The following is a 17645-nucleotide window of genomic DNA, read 5'->3' on the forward strand; positions in this document are numbered from 1 at the left end:
TAATTAAAACGTTGCACTCGTCATCATCGCCAAAGGTTTGCCAAACGGTTTCTGGTGGAGAGGAGGCTGGGAGATGCAGGACCACATGACTGACTCCGAACTGCAGAGGGATGGGAGTCAGATTGGGTTTCTCTGCTCTCATTGGCCGGTGGGCTGACTTTTGACACGCAGACCAGGGACCCTCCTGCCATATAAATAGGCCCGATAGAACTTTATTATTCTAGCATCACGGCAGCAGGTTTCTGCTAAGTTTGGAGTTACTCTCGTCACCACAACTGTATGCCTGCTTGAAGGTGGTTTAAAAACAGGGGCTCAGCGGCACAAGGAGTCTGCATGTCCGCATAGACATGCTCAGCTTTGTGGATACCCGGATTCTGTTGCTGCTTGCAGTAACTTCATACCTAGCATCATGTCAATGTAAGTTTGATTATCTGCTCTTTTCTCTGTGATGGATATTTTTTTTCGGGTCCCACTGCTTGAGGATCTTGCGCTTGGCTTTTATGTGGACTTACATCAAGGTCAACCCGAAGACAGCTCAAAGCACAGCTGAATTAAATTCATCGGATTGAGCTCATGCAGAGGATTCTTCTGTTGTTGTTTTTTTTTTTTTCTTCTTTTTCCAAGGATACAATTATTATCACTTAAATAGTTTCCGAGAGGGAAAAGTTGCACTACTTGAAAAAAGTTGCGTCCCTGTAAAAGAGAGGTGTAGATAGTGGCCTAGTGTCTTTTCAGAGCTTTTGATGCATGTATATTTATAAAAAAAATAGCCTAAATGTGGGTTTTCTTTTAGACATAGGCAGAAGATGAAAAACTTGGTGGGGCGTTGTACACATTGTTCCATCCAGACGTCCAGGGAAGGACGAGGAAACTGCAATGGCTCCCCCTGGTGGCCACAGATGCAAACATCTGTTTGGCATCAGGTTTTTTTCCACCCTTAAACCTGTTTCTCAAAGCCTAAGTAGAAATAACATAGATCATATACAGTTTATATACATATATCAGTTTTTTAAATATATTTAAAATAAATAAGATTGTCTCCGACTTTCACTACAGCGATTTATAAAATTTTAGATCACTTTAATCCGAGGATAATTTACAGTTGAGAATACATGATAATCATTATCATAATTCGAAACTTCTTGGCAAAGTTTTTAAAACTTCACACTAAGTACAGAAAATATAGGGATAATAGGTCTCACGTGACTTGAACGTCCAGGTCCACCACCTTGTGGTCCATACTGGACACGACATGTTCGAGTTCACGGGAGGTCCCAGCTGTGCCAAACCCACCCATGAGCAGCTGGTCCAGATTCAGATAGGGCAGCTTATCTCCACCTGCAACATGGTGTGGATGAGAGATATAAACATCAGCCACAAGTGAAGAATACTGTGATTTCATGATCATAATTAAACAATTAATTTGGGCAACTAAATATTCTATTTCTACAGTCGTGTCACAAAATAACATATTTTTCTAAGGTTGTAGAACAAATGCTGTAAGTCTCATCATGTTTGCAGTAGCAGCCCTACTATTCTTATCCCAGGGGCATAAACGACCTGTTCAGGCCTGTTCGCAGACAGAGCAGTCATATCTGGAATGCTACCGATCACTGAAATTCACATTCATTACAATTAGGCAGCGTGAAGAGGTCGGTGCAGGTTTATACGTGGCAAACTAGCTAACAGCTGATTAGTCTACATACAGTGGAGTTTAAGACATACAGATACAGGTGATAAGTGTAATGCTCTCAAAGTCTCAAACTCATTGACACATTTTTTTTATTATCTGGTTGCGGAATTTGCAGAAAAAGCCCAAATTTCTATTTCACTGTGATTCGATCCTTGCAGTTTTCTTTAACAGGGGAAATATTAGATCTGAATGCCTTTTTCTGCATTTGGATTTTTTACATGAAGGTCCTATGCTTTCAGTTTCATGCTGCCTCTCATGCACACTTTTTATTTTCTCATGCAGAGGAGTAAAGAACATAGACCTTTAGCAAAACGTTAGCACATGAAAAACCAGCACATAAGTGGATGGAAATTCTAATGCTTCTTTTGCAGGTGACTGTTTTGCTCTTAAAAAGCTTGTGATGTTCTAACAGAGTATTCCCTCTTCTCTCCCCACCCTCCTCGTCCCTCTGTGCCTCTCCCTCGTCTCTCCAACGCAACAGCTTTGGTTAGTACACATCACATGCACACAACCACGAAAGCATCACATATCAAAGTTAGCTTTACCTTGTTACTCTTGCCTTTTTAAAGCCTGGGAAAGGTTCCATGACATGGAAGACTTCTTCTTTATGCGTCTTCTTGATGCTCTTGACCGGCAATCTCAACGATGGCAGATCATTTTTTCCTCTGAAGCAAAGTTATTTCAAAGCTATTTCTCCCTTCCTGTCCACGAATAGGTGAAGGTCCTATTGGCTAAAGTTTGTGTCAGTGAAAGCTAAAACCTTCACGCTGAGGCACCAGTGGGGCCTGGTACAAAGGCTCCTTTCTAAGGACAGCAGAGAGGGGGCAGAGGGAGGTTCGGGTCCCAGACAGCTCCTGTAGCATTGGATCAGTTTGGATTCTTCCTCTGCTCCTTGATTTGGATCTAATATTGGAAGTGAGAGCTGATTTCAAACCAATCATGAAAAGCTAGATGAAACTATAATGATGAGTTATTAAGACTGAGGCCCCTTTAATAAGTGTTTGTAGAAATGATTCTGCTCATAATTGAGATTGCCTAAAGCACAGTGTTTGAAACATCATCTGTACCAAGGTTGTAGAGGTACAGTTGTTGTTTCCAGGACTCACATGCTCTTACTGTACATTTAAGACACTGTGCTTTAGGATGTTTTACTACGCTGCTATTCAGCATGTCTGAGAAAATGTCCATCATTTATCTCATATTTACTTCGCTCTGGTTTCATTTGAATTCCTGTTAATCTGAGCATGTTTGATGTATTCTTATGATAGGATCACAGTGGCCACTCATCACCTTGCTTATGCTCAACAAATGTTTGAAATCCACCTGATAAACCCTGAAAAGAGTGAATAAATAAATCTTACATTTATTTATCTTCTTTTCTGTTAAGGGGAGAGTTAAGATTAGCGCACAATGTCGTGCATATGTGTCAGTGTTCACCTAGAGGGCGGTTTATCGGACACATAAAGCGCAGTTTTCACTGAAATACCCTTGCTTGTCCTTTCACTGTTAGATCTTGTGTATTTACAGACACATTTTATTGATATTAACACATACCAGAGCATTTGTTTTAGGCTTTATTTAAGTTATAATTTGAGCTCACATGACACTGGCATGCTTTCCTGGATGAATAGTTTGGAGCTTACATGTTGTTAAAGCAATAAACCGAGCCATCTGCTCTTTGTTTTCGTCTGACTGAGTAATTTCTCTGCCTCAGGGTCCCAGAGGAGAAAAAGGACCTCGAGGTGACAGGGTAAGCTGAACTGAAACTCTGCTTCCTTTGACAAAAAACATATGTTTATGATGTATTTATGAAGCATCTTTGGCACAGTTTTTGTTGTTGACGTCATTTGACCTTCTTACCCCAGTTCGCCACACCCCTGTGTTTACATCACCAATAGGCCCAATGTTTACAGTTAATAATAGTTACATGGAAGAATACGATAGTTACTATATGAAATACTGACCTCGCTTATTTTAATGACTAATTATTTTTATTTATTTTTAATTAGTGTAATACTTAATCCCTGTTCGTACCTCACAAAATCACAGTTACAGTAATTAAGCTTTATCTGTTTATTCATCAGTTCATTCATGAAATAGAAACTGAGAATGACGGAAGATGAGTTTTCCGGCTCTTGCAGGATTCACAGAAGTCACTTAGTTGCAGTATCCTCTGATTCTAACAGTTGTTAGTGTGTTTATTCACTGTATCATCTGTGTTTTACAGGGTCCTCCCGGCCCTAATGGAAAAGATGGAAAACCTGGACTCCCTGGCCCCCCTGGCCCCCCTGGTCCCCCTGGACTCGGAGGAGTAAGTCCACTATTTATAGTTGCAAAATAACAAGACTTGATTGACAGTGTTTACGCCAAATGTGCCCCAAAAAAACCTTAGAATGCAGTGTTGGCTGAAATTTGACTTACAGTAGTTTTCATGATACAAACTTTGCAACAAAATCTGTCTGTGTTATAGATGATTTAGACAAACATTCAGCAGACTGAGACCTGTAGAGGATACTAATTCTCTTCATGAAAAACAAAAACTATCAGATTTTTGATTTACAAACAAACATGTGTTGACCTCCCTACCTTGTAAATGATGCCATTAGACTTTGACCCATTAGGCTTTACACATTGCCCAAGGTCTATGTCAACATGTAACCAGATAACTAGTGTTAGTCTTTTTATTAGACCATGTTAGAATTTTATTTAAATTGTGCAAATTCTTTGCTTTTTTCATTTTAATACTCCACTGATTCTATATTCATGGATTTACATTATGTATTAATCATCTTAATTAATCAGTGGTTTCTGTTTGCTTTTCAACAGAACTTTGCTGCTCAGTATGAAGGTGCAAAAGGTCCTGATCCCGGCCCTGGACCCATGGTGAGGACTCCCAGCTCTCACAAACATAAACACACAGCCTCATGGCCTACGTATATCACTACAGTTCCTTCTGTATACATCAATAGTAATCTCACATGAATCCTGACAATGCATTATAATAATTTCACTTAGTGGTGACTCATTGTTATTTTTTACCTTTTCAGGGTTTGATGGGACCTAGAGGCCCTCCCGGACCTCCTGGACCCCCTGTAAGTGCAAACACCCAGTGACTGACACTATATTGTGATTTGATTAAACATGACAGATTACTCATACCCATAGCTTCAAAATTCAATCTGGCAATATAAAGACTAATGTACTGTGCCTCCTCTTATTCAACAGGGACCCCAAGGACACACCGGACACGCTGGTGAGCCCGGAGAGCCCGGACAGACTGTAAGATTATCCTCCAAAATGTCCGCATGTTGGGATCACATTCCTTGTCAAAGTTACAGTGATGCTATCTTGATAGTAGAGACCCTAATGCTTTGGTTTTCCCTCCCAAGGGCCCCGTTGGTGCTCGTGGCCCCCCTGGTCCACCTGGCAAAGCTGGAGAGGACGTACGTGCACATTTGAGATTACCCTGAGCTGTAGTGTTTACTTACTTGTTGCCTAAACATCAAATGGTAAAGTGTATTTTGTTGATTCACAGGGTAACAATGGCAGACCTGGCAAGCCCGGAGATAGAGGTACCCCCGGCCCTCAGGTAAGAACCCTTTAGCAAAACATGAAGAATGACACACAGGTCACACACAGACATTTGTGGTGTAAATAGGGAAAAAAAGTAAAATGGTCTGTGTTTTGAATTGCAGGGTGCTCGTGGATTCCCCGGAACCCCTGGACTTCCAGGAATGAAGGGACACAGAGTGAGTGCTGATCTTTTTCTGTGCTTTACCTGCTTGTTCCTGCTCAGTCTGACTGGTCTGCAGAACACGTGGAAGAGAAACACGTGGACTAGTGTTTAAAAAACTTATGCTCCACACTCACAGCACCCGTTAAAGAAAACTTAACATCCATCTCACTGCTTTGTGATGAGCTAAGAAGTTCTGTAGTACAGAAGTTCTGTACTGAGATAAAGGAACAGGAGGTGCTGGTAACCTTGAAGTCACTTCATAGTGTCTTCTCCCTCCGACACCACACTAAAGCTGATCTCTGTATCCTCGCTAATGTCGTCTTTCATCTCTTCATCTCTAGATTTTTACACCAACATCTATTCAGTGGTCCTGTATGCGGTAGCCCCAACCTTTCTAAGCACCTTAATTAACCACTTTGTTTTCATGTGTCAGGGTTACACTGGTCTGGATGGACGTAAAGGAGAGCCCGGTGCCGCTGGCGCTAAGGTAAGAAAAGCATCTTTCTCATGAATGCAGCATCAAATATACCTGAAACAAGTATTATTTTATGTAGGAAGCCATTTTTGTAAGTAGAAATTGCAATAACACACCAGAAGTTAGTTTTGCATCACTAATAGTTTTTGCCTCAGCTGCTACAGCAAACATAATTATTGACCTACTAACCTACAACCTTGAGCCACCTTCAGATATCTCATTACCTTCTCCTGCTTCTCCTCTAGGGCGAGTCTGGTGCCCATGGAGCTCCTGGAAGCCCTGGACTGGCTGTAAGTTTTTGATTAAGCTCATGATTCACTGTTTACACATACACTAGTAGTTGTAGCTCATCTGAACTCATTTCTTACCATATGTCACTGTCATCAAAATCTTCAGCCATTGTAAAATGAAAGGAAGACAGTACACTCTATAAACCTGCCCAAGCATATAATATACTCATTCTTACATTTTATTATGATTATGTCATCACAGCCATGTTGGATGCTTTTTGCTGCGTCTCTTATATTGTTATACCGCGGATACAGTATTTTTTCTCATGACAGCTGTTTCATGTTACTTTAGGGATCACGTGGTCTGCCCGGTGAGAGAGGTCGTGCTGGTCCTGCTGGCCCTGCTGGTGCTCGTGGTGCTGATGGCAATGTTGGACCCGCTGGCCCTGCTGTGAGTACTGGATTTTTAAACCTTTGTGTGACAGTAGAATAAATCCCCTTTGTGATTGTTAAACTACAAACATGTGTATCATCATTCCGAAATGTCGTTCAAAATAGGTATTTTTATTGATTCATAAAATAATTCGTATAAGTTATTATGCGTAACTTAATAACCAGCATTAGACGAAGCAGCATTAGATAAATAAAATCTTTTACCTTAATGTGAACTTTGACCTGCATGGCATATATTCTGATGTTTTGTCTGCTGTTTCTCTATCCAGGGTCCCGTTGGCTCTGCTGGCCCCCCAGGTTTCCCTGGTGGCCCTGGACCCAAGGTGAGTGTGATGGCACCTCTGGTGACATTTCTTCTCCATTAACTTTAAAACAAAAGAGTTTCATATTTAGGCTCACAAAAGGAGACCACTCATTAACTTACACTATAAGCACTGTACTTTACATATGTTTGTCACTGTCTGTCAGTGTTAACCTTAAAGACATTTTCTTACACAATATCCCCAAGGGAATTACTCATACACATGTAACAGCACAAGTAACTCTAATTTTGATTGGTTTTAACCTTACAAGTAGTATTTCACTACTTAATTACTTACCAACACAATAATATATTAATATTATTTTTTATTTCCTATTGTTATAACACTAACAACAGCTATATAATATTGATGCATTACTTGACAATAGATATATTTTGTATTTGACAGGGAGAAATTGGACCTGCTGGAGCTACTGGCCCAGCTGGACCTCAGGGATCGAGAGGAGAGCCCGGACCCAATGGTGTTGTTGGCCCCGTTGGTCCCCCTGTAAGTAAATATGTTTTCACCCTCATCAGTCACCTTTCTGTCACTTGTAACCAAGCCTGGACTAATAATTAGAAAAAAACATGCCTTTTAGTGATTTAGTGATTATTTTGCCCTTAAAGGCAGTATCATTGCTATACTTTATAGACAGCCCCTGCCACAGCACGTAATTGCAATAAAATGTGTGATATGATCATATATGCACAGTAGAATGTTTTGGTGTTATATAAAGGTTCAAATTAAACTATGGCTAATATCAGAAAAATGTGTCCTTCTCAGCTTTTCTGTTTTATGCACGCTTAAATCGTAATAGCAATTTATTTTTATGTATTCTTTTAAAATCAGAATTCATTTTTTGTTTTGTTTTTTTTTGCTAGGGTAACCCTGGTGCTAATGGACTGAATGGAGCCAAGGGAGCTGCTGTAAGTATTCAAGTCGTACCACTTTAAGTTGTATGTCATCTGGAGTGCGCACACAAGCTACAAATGATTGGAGATTGTTTCAACCTCAAAACATTTTTTTGTCATCAGTTAAAGTGTATCCATCTCTAGCATTAGCATATGATGATAATACGAAGTTACGAAGTAATGCTCACCTGTCTGTCATGTCTGTATTTTAGGGCACCCCTGGTGTTGCTGGAGCTCCTGGTTTCCCCGGACCAAGAGGAGGACCTGGACCCCAGGGCCCTCAGGGTGCTACTGGATCAAGAGGCCTGGCTGTGAGTATACATGCACACAGTCATCCATACACAATATACAAACATGTAGACAAACTGCATATGCTCTATTATGCAGATACTAAAACACCCAAGAATTGTACACTGATGATTGTTCATCGTGTTGTTATTTGATCTGTTTATCCTTGTTGTTTTTTAGGGAGATCCTGGTGCTCAGGGTGTTAAGGGAGACGGTGGTCCCAAAGGAGAGCCTGTAAGTTCACAAAGATTTCACCAAAATGAAGCCAAAGACTTTGGCACTGATGACTCTTGACTCATCTCCTCTGTTGCTTTCCTTAGGGTAATGCTGGACCTCAGGGATCTCCCGGACCTCAGGGTGAGGAGGGCAAGAGAGGACCCACTGGTGAGCTTGGTGCCACTGGCCCTGCTGGTCTGCGTGGAGCTAGAGTGAGTACCAGACTTTCTTTATAGTTCCTAGTACCTAAATATCTACAACCACAATTTTTTAATATCTTTGTGTCTCTGATAGGGCTCTCCTGGTGGTCGTGGTCTGCCTGGTGCTGAGGGAAGAACCGGCCCTATTGTAAGTCTTCAACAAACAAATATCAACATGTAGTCAAATCTAATAGTGGTGAAAATCTTTCTTATATCTCCTCCACCACTTTGTCTTCTTATAGGGTATGCCCGGTGCCCGTGGTTCCACAGGTTCTGCTGGACCCCGTGGACCTCCTGGAGATGCTGGTCGCGCTGGTGAGCCTGGCCCAGCTGGTCTCAGGGTGAGTTTACCTTGTTTGTACACACCTTAAAAGGCCACAATGCTTGTAACAAACTAAAGAAGCTGAGTTAGTTTAGTTTGGAACAGTGGTTTTGTAATGCTAAAAATACGATACCATTGTCTCATTGAGTGATTAAATTCATTTTTGAACTGAATAGTAGTACATACATTTTAATGACTGATAAATGTTTATTCTCTGTAGGGTCTCCCTGGAAGCCCCGGAAGCTCTGGACCACCCGGAAAGGAGGGACCTGCTGTAAGTAAACCTGAATGTCACACTGAAGCAGAATTTATTTATTTGAAAATAAAATTATTATAAAATTATTATTAAAAGTCTTAGCAATATTTTCTTACAAATTTATACATTACCATGTAATTTATTTTGTAATGGTCATGTTAAATACTTATACACTACACCTGTTTTCTCCTCAAGGGTCCTTCTGGACAAGATGGTCGCACTGGACCTCCCGGCCCAACTGGACCTAGAGGCCAGCCCGGAAACATTGGCTTCCCCGGACCCAAAGGGCCTTCTGTGAGTAAAAATGAAGGACTGAAAAATGAGCATTTGGAAATAAAAATGTTCTGTTTCGTGATATGCCTGCTTTTTATCTCCTTCAGGGTGAGGCTGGTAAGCCTGGTGAGAAGGGAGCCACTGGCCCCACTGGACTGAGAGTAAGTAAAGAGAATTTTCACATCCTTTGAATTTCCCATGGAAAGACCTCTCAATTGTCAGTTTTAATACATATCATCATGTTTCTGTTTTTGTTTTTAGGGAGCCCCTGGACCTGATGGCAACAATGGCGCCACTGGCCCCTCTGGACCTGCTGTAAGTATCCTTAAACAGTATATAGCATTTACATTGTCCTCAGTTGATAATAGTTTCCTCATTTTTAATTAAATACATGCAGTATTCATACAACATTGTTACTATCTTAATCAGTACAATTTGTCTCTCTTTCTCCCTATAGGGTGGTCCTGGTGAGAAGGGAGAGCAGGGACCCGCTGGAGCTCCTGGCTTCCAGGTTTTAATCTATCATCTATCTCTAAATATATCAGCAATTTAAAATAGTTTTACTAAGGGAAATACTACAGTGTTTTAATGCTGTAAGAACCTGAAAGATGATAACAAACACGATAACATAAGCATAATTGCAACTGGTACATTTCTTTTTACTGTGAAAAATAACAGAGCTAAGAAATTGTAAATATGACAACTTCACTGCCAAACTGTTCTCTAAAGAAGTTTCCTTAACTTCTTGATGGTGATTTCCTTGGTGCTCATTATCAACTTGATATTTTCAGGGTCTGCCTGGCCCTGCTGGACCTGCTGGTGAGGCTGGCAAGCCTGGAGACAGAGTAAGAAATATACAAACACACACCAAACTGCACCTTGATATATAGTCGACGTTCTGTTGACTGCATAGATCATACACAGTATTACTTGTACATTTCTAAATACTATTAATGTATTTAAAGGGCATCCCAGGAGACCAGGGAGTTGCTGGACCTGCTGGTGCCAAGGTAAGTTTGTTTGTCCATGCTGTTATTTCCTAGAGCACATGTAGTGCTGTTGAATGTATAGAGCCTCCCTTAGATTCCATTTAGTATTCACGATAAATCACTTTAGAGTAAACAGAATACTGCGGTAGTTGCACATTTTATTGATTTGTATGTTCTTTTAGGGAGAGCGTGGTAACCCTGGTGCTGCTGGAGCTGCTGGACCTCAGGGACCAATTGGACCCCGTGGACCTGCTGGAGCACCTGGACCTGATGGTGGCAAGGTAAGATGATGCCATGGGTATGCCAAACAGGGAATCAAGTTTTTTTGCAGAGATGGACAAATACACTATTTTTGCACAAACAAAAAAACATTGAGATGTCCGACTCTTCTTACTAAAATAGTGTGTCGTACTGTGCTCAATGAAATTGCCAATGTTCGATGACAAAGAGAAAACCATAGTTTGTCGTGTCTGTTTCCAGGGAGAGCCTGGTATTGCTGGAGCTGCTGGTGCCCCTGGACACCAGGGACCTGGTGGCATGCCTGGTGAGCGTGGAGCTGCTGGTCCTCCTGGAACCAAGGGAGAAAAGGTACATGATCAGAATTTACCACCTGCAAATTGAACAGGGGATTATAAATCAAAATAGATTTTTTTTATGAGTTTATATTTCATTTCCCTATAGGGAGAGACTGGACACAGAGGCCCCGATGGCAATGCTGGAAGAGATGGTTCCCGTGTAAGTTAATCTCTAACCCTTTATTAGCTATCTAATATGAAATTAAACATGTAGCATTTCTTTATAGTAGTTTGAGTGTAGCAACCAGAGTCCTGGTCTTAGTGTTGCCTTTCTTTCTAGGGTCTGCCTGGACCTGCTGGACCTCCTGGACCCACAGGAGCCAATGGTGATAAGGTAAGTAGGTGATGTGTAAAAAGTGATTTGCCACTTAACAAATGATAATAGAATGAATGTATTTCGACTGTACACTATAAGGCAGAGGATTTCTTGTAATGGAGTCTTGTTTTGACGTGAACAGCATTGGTTTGACCTAAAAATGGATGTCTACAATGTTATTCAAAATGGTGGCTAGATCTTGTACCATTAATCCAAAATATAAAACTATGACGTGTGGTTGTTAAGTCAAACCATAGTTCTCCTCTCTTTTGATGTTGGTTCCATAAACTTTGGACTTCTCATTCCTTTGAAGCAGTAATTGTAATTACCCCCCAGTGTAGCGTAGTGTCTGAAGCTAGAACCCCAACACTGCCACCTGATGGCTCTTTAATAGTATTCCATTAAAGGTTTACCTACAGCTTAGTCTTGGATGGCAGTGGTAATCATATAATGCATGCTGCATATGAATTATTTGATAAGTTTGAAAAATCTTTCTTTGCGATTTGTAGCAATTAAGGCAGCGATTTTACAGTAATGTTTTCAGATTTTTCATTGCCTATAGCAAACATATAGAATGTTGGGACATTCATAAGCAGTGGTATCAAACTTACAGCAGCAGTAATGATAACAGATTTACACAACGTGGAAAATTAAATACTAAAAGGTTATACCATTTCACTCACATAGTTTGCAATTTGGATGGATCAATGGATGGATAAGTGACTTGATTAATCACTAAATGGAATAATGCTAAGCTAATGAAACACTCACTTTTGTCCCCCTCAGGGAGAGAGTGGTGCCTTCGGACCCGCTGGCCCCGCTGGACCCCGTGGAGCTTCTGTAAGCAGCTGGATTTAACTTCTTTCATTATGACAAATATCATCCGCGGTACTATACTCACCCTAATTGGCTAGTTAACAATAATATCACATACATCTTTCTGACCAACTGCTTGTTGCCCTCAGGGAGAGCGTGGAGAGGTTGGACCTGCTGGAGCTCCCGGATTTGCAGGACCCCCTGTAAGCTAGCACCCAGCCACCTTGCAATCAAATATACTATATGGAAATGTTGTTTAAGCCACAAGACAGTAAACACACAAATATATACACACAATTCACAGACATTGAAGTAGCCCTGTTTTTATTTCCTCTTCTCTGTAGGGTGCTGATGGTCAGCCCGGAGCAAGAGGAGAGCGTGGACCTTCTGGAGCAAAGGGAGAAGTTGGCCCCTCTGGCCCTGCTGGACCTGCTGGACAGTCTGGACCTCCTGTTAGTACCACTCTATCTGGGCACATACAGGCTTCTAATAAGACTGAGATAACTTTTGCACTCAACACTCAATGTTAGGGAGTACCAGAGAGATATTGGAATAAAATATATAGTTTTGAATCAGATGATATTGAATCAGAACAATATTGTAAGAGTATTTGCTATGGAATTACACTATAAGTCATTTTAAGATTGAATTTATTCGACTATGATGAGATGTGAGTAATCCTGAAACAGAATTGTGTCTAATTGTTGTTATCTAGGGTCCTGCTGGCCTTGCTGGACCTTCTGGTGCTCGCGGTGAGACCGGCCCATCTGTAAGTATTGAAATAATTGCTCCTGGTTACACTTACTCACCCACAACTGAATAATTGTTGAAACACATAAACACAGATTTACTCACATCACTCATATTAGCTCTGTAGGCCTCATTAGCCCGTTCACATTTATTCAAGATTACCACATCTAATAGTGAAAGTAAACTAATAACTTTCCAATTATAATTTGTGTAATGTCAAAATCTTATATGACTATAAAATACTGTTACTTTATATTTACTGGCTACTCACAGACACATTTCTACCGATACAGCACACACTCACATGATGAGCGGAAATTAACCTTCGTTCGTGCGTGATTTCACTTTCAGGGTCTGACTGGTTTCCCTGGTGCTGCTGGCAGAGTTGGTGCTGCTGGACCCACTGTGAGTACTGATTTCATATTAAAAAATGAGTAGTACACACACAAACACACGTACAAACACTACTGCTGCTTGTCATGTGAAGAAACAAGAACCACAATCATTGTTGTCTCTTCTGCTGTAGCATGACACTAAGCAACGAACACAGTCACATATGATATTAACCCATGTTCCTCTTCTTCCCTTCTTAGGGTATTGTTGGACCCCCTGGTCCTTCTGGTCCCGCTGGTAAGGATGGTCCTCGTGGTCTCCGTGGTGATCCTGGTCCTGCTGGTCCTTCTGGCGAGCAGGGATTGGTTGGACCACCTGGTGTGTCTGGAGAGAAGGGACCCTCTGGAGAGCCTGGTGCTGCTGTAAGTTATAATGCATTATATTTCTGTGTAAACATTTTCAGACTATGGAACACAAGACCACAACTGAGCTAATTTCTTTATTGTGCTACTACAGATCTACAGTGTAGATGCATTGATATGTGTGTGTATTTAGGGTCCTCCTGGTCCTCCTGGACCCTCTGGAGCTCTTGGACTTCAAGGATTCGTTGGTCTGCCTGGTGCTAGAGGAGACCGTGGTACACCTGGTGGCCCTGGTGCTTTGGTAAGCTCAAATTAATTGGAGTTCATGCATTAACTACAGTAAGAATGTGTAGAAGAAAATAAAAAATATTTGTGGCTAGTTATTGTGTCAGCCACCGTGCATGTTCGAATGATGGTAAAAAACATCTGCTAGAAAGCCAAACATGTATCAAATACAGTATATACATGTTCTTATATTCTACCTCTTCCTCTGCATCCTATCACAGGGAGAGCCTGGTAGAGTTGGACCTCCTGGTCCCCCTGGAGCCCGTGGCCCCCCTGGTAACATTGGCCTGCCTGGTTTGACCGGACCTCAGGGAGAGGCTGGACGTGAGGTAATAATTTATGCCAACTACAAGTAGGCCAGTAATAACAGTCTGAAATAAGTTAAGCCTTTATGTAAACCAAAATATTTATTGCCATTCACAGGGCAACCCTGGTAACGATGGACCTCCTGGTCGTCCTGGTGCTCCTGGATTCAAGGTAATAATTCACCTTAAAGCATAGATGTACTCACAGTATGCTTACACATACTGTGATTTGACCTGCGTGTGCTGTTTTCCACCATGCTTAGGGAGATCGTGGTGAGCCTGGATCCCCTGGTGCCATTGGACTTGCTGGTGCCCCCGGACCTGCTGGACCCACTGGCGCTGCTGGCAGACCTGGAAACCGTGGAGAGAGTGTACGTACCAACAGCGACTAAAACATGACCTGAAAGTATTAGCCCTGTAGACAATAATATTAATGTACAATCATCTTTTTCACATTTTTTTATTTTGATCTTTTTTTTTAAAGGGCCCAGGAGGACCTTCTGGACCTGTTGGCCCCGCTGGAGCAAGAGGTGCCCCTGTAAGTACAAAATGCAAGCACAATTATATGTATAGCATATAGAACAGTGTTAACTACCTATTTGAAACTAGATCAGTGTTATCCAAAGTTAGAATGTAGTCTTTTTAGCTGATATGATGTTCCTGGCTGAGCCCATGTGTATGTGTATTATAGGGACCTGCTGGAGCCCGTGGTGAGAAGGGTGGTGCTGGAGAAAGAGGAGAGAGAGGTTTGAAGGGTCTCCGTGGACATCCTGGTCTCCAGGGAATGCCTGGACCCTCTGTGAGTGATGGCGCACAACAAATAAGCAACATATACTGAAATTTACAACACAGCACAATGATGTGCACGCAGCACATACTTGAAGTCTTATCACTGTCACTACATCGTCATTCAATTACTCAACATTTCTTCTGTCAGGGACCCTCCGGTGACAGTGGACCCGCTGGACAAGCCGGACCTGCTGGACCCAGAGTGAGTTGAACCCTAATCCCTAATTCATAAGTTTAGTGATTATCTTTTTTTCACCTGTGTCCATAGACCCCTTACCCCTAGTCCAACACTTTGACAAGTTAATACTTAGCAGAAGTATTTTAGGTCAGTAGGCAAAAACATGGTAAAAAACGTATTTGGAAGTGTCACACAGTGATCTCCTTTTTCAGGGACCTGCTGGACCCCACGGACCTGCTGGTAAGGATGGCAGAGCTGGTTCCCATGGTACTATTGGTGCTCCTGGTGCTCGTGGACCCCCTGGATACGTTGGACCTGCTGTAAGCACATTTATAGTTTCTTCTTCTGAAATTCACACTAAATTTATTTTTATAAACTGCACAATTTATATTTTGAGATCTATATCTCCTAAATCCACTTCCTTGTCTATCTCAGGGTCCTCCTGGACCTCCCGGTCTGCCCGGACCTGCCGGCCCAGCTGGTGGTGGATATGATGTTTCCGGATATGATGAGTACAGAGCTGATCAGCCTGCCCTGAGAGCCAAGGACTACGAGGTCGATGCCACCATTAAGTCACTGAACACACAGATTGATAACCTGCTCACTCCTGAGGGATCCAGGAAGAATCCTGCCCGCACCTGCCGTGACATCAAACTCAGCCACCCTGACTGGAGCAGCGGTAAGTTCAGCTTCATAACACCATGGGGATAATTTATCCTTACATTTGCTAGTAGAAGTACTGTCAAGGTACTGTAGATCACTTTCTTTCTTCATCATTTTGACTTTCTTTTTTCTCTTCTGTAGGATTCTACTGGATTGACCCCAACCAGGGCTGCCACAATGATGCCATCAAAGTCTTCTGCGACTTCACCACCCGCGAGACCTGCATCTATGCCCACCCTGAGAGCATTGCCCAGAAGAACTGGTACAGAAGCACCGAGAACAAGAAGCATGTCTGGTTTGGAGAGACCATCAACGGCGGTACTGAGGTGAGATTACAGAGTGATACTTGATTACAAATAAAAATATGCATTGGTAATAATGTTGTGAGTAGACAATGCAGCATATTGACTGTTGCTCCTTCTTCCTGTCAGTTTACCTACAACGATGAGACCCTCAGCCCCCAGAGCATGGCCACTCAGCTGGCCTTCATGCGCCTGCTGTCTAACCAGGCTAGCCAGAACATCACCTACCACTGCAAGAACAGTGTTGCCTACATGGATGGTGAGAGCGGCAACCTGAAGAAGGCTGTGGTGCTCCAGGGCTCCAACGATGTGGAGCTGAGAGCTGAGGGCAACAGCCGCTTCACCTTCTCCGTGCTGGAGGACGGCTGCACTGTAAGTACTTCTTTGTTTCTTCAGTTAGTCTATTGGTCATTTCCTTTTTACCTTCACTGCTTCAGTTCAATCACCCCTTTTCTGTAAACTGTAAAATGAAGGCAGAGCTATCTTATTTATGTGTCATTCACACATTTTGCTGAAACTTTCTTTTTTCCTTCCTCTGCCCCTGCAGACACACACTGGCGAGTGGAGCAAGACAGTGATTGAGTACAGAACAAATAAACCATCTCGCCTGCCCATCCTCGACATTGCACCTTTGGACATTGGTGGAGCTGATCAGGAGTTTGGTTTGGACATTGGCCCAGTCTGTTTCAAATAAATAGACTCATGATAAATTAACACCGAAAAGAGAGAAAGAACGAAAAAACAAAATCTCTGCCCTTCTTTCTGTGTTGTTTTTTTTATACTGAATGCTGATTTTTCTCTGCACATCCACTTGCTTAAGATGGGCAACTATCGGAGAGGACTGAACGGACTGAATGGAGCGTTTGTGCAATGCAAATTAATACAGCAACCCAAAGGGACGCGGGAAAACACCTTGTTGTGGGACATCATGTCATCCTTTTGTAAAAAATAAAAGAAGTGTAATAAAAACGCTGAAAGTATGCATCACTTTGTGGTCTTTGTATATCTTCCAAAGAGGAGGTTTAAAACCACAATTTCCACGAAAAAAAGGTTTAAACTACCTCATGCCTGTACGTAAAGAAAATACTATTGACAAAACCTGGGTCCACAACCGAGATGTTAAGACTTCTAATGCTTCAAGCTTTGTCCCGTATCGGAAGGTGCTCAGTTACTTGAAGCAGAGATCTATGGTGCTAATGCAGCTGTGGAGCAAACCACTTTTTACTGTATTACTTTGTATTGACATTTGAGGAGTCTTGCATTCGTCCCCTGATACTCCCTCACTTTAAGCAGGTGGAATGTTCCTAATTCTGATGTCTGGTTTTTGTCTCCTTTTGTTTTGTTCTTTTTTTCTTTTTTATTTTCTTTCATATTTTTTTTGTTTTGTTTAGAAGGTTTTTTTTTTGTTTGATTTGGTGTTTTGTTTAGGCTTTTTACTCTTCCAATCCCACAGCCAGTGTTCATACTGACAGCACATTTTTCATCCAATTCTGAATGGTTTTTTTAGGCGGCCTCTCTCTCTCTCTCAAAAAAAATGACACCACAAAGTCTATTGTACCTATTTTGTATATGTGAGATGTTTAAATAAATTGTGAAAAGTTCTGAAATAAAGCATGTCCAATGTTCC

At 41.8% G+C, this 17645-nt stretch overlaps 1 protein-coding gene across 1 annotated transcript; it reads left to right on the top strand.

Moving 5' to 3' along the window:
- Positions 1-205: 205 nt before the first annotated feature.
- col1a2 (collagen, type I, alpha 2) lies at positions 206-17005 on the top strand. Its single transcript, XM_026347651.1, has 50 exons — positions 206-417; positions 2175-2179; positions 3408-3443; positions 3921-4004; positions 4520-4576; positions 4741-4785; positions 4919-4972; positions 5083-5136; positions 5229-5282; positions 5389-5442; positions 5863-5916; positions 6150-6194; positions 6487-6585; positions 6857-6910; positions 7298-7396; positions 7771-7815; positions 8013-8111; positions 8269-8322; positions 8409-8516; positions 8599-8652; positions 8747-8845; positions 9047-9100; positions 9278-9376; positions 9463-9516; positions 9617-9670; positions 9813-9866; positions 10147-10200; positions 10321-10365; positions 10527-10625; positions 10825-10932; positions 11026-11079; positions 11200-11253; positions 12022-12075; positions 12201-12254; positions 12396-12503; positions 12767-12820; positions 13153-13206; positions 13395-13556; positions 13690-13797; positions 14003-14110; positions 14205-14258; positions 14350-14457; positions 14571-14624; positions 14778-14885; positions 15024-15077; positions 15266-15373; positions 15489-15732; positions 15858-16042; positions 16148-16390; positions 16566-17005. Exons 1-50 carry the CDS (start codon positions 348-350, stop codon positions 16710-16712), a joined length of 4059 nt encoding a protein of 1352 aa, XP_026203436.1. The 5' UTR covers positions 206-347; the 3' UTR covers positions 16713-17005.
- The last annotated feature ends 640 nt before the right edge of the window (positions 17006-17645 follow it).

Source organism: Anabas testudineus, chromosome 11 (genome assembly GCF_900324465.2).
Source record: "Anabas testudineus chromosome 11, fAnaTes1.2, whole genome shotgun sequence".
Lineage (NCBI taxonomy): Eukaryota > Metazoa > Chordata > Actinopteri > Anabantiformes > Anabantidae > Anabas > Anabas testudineus.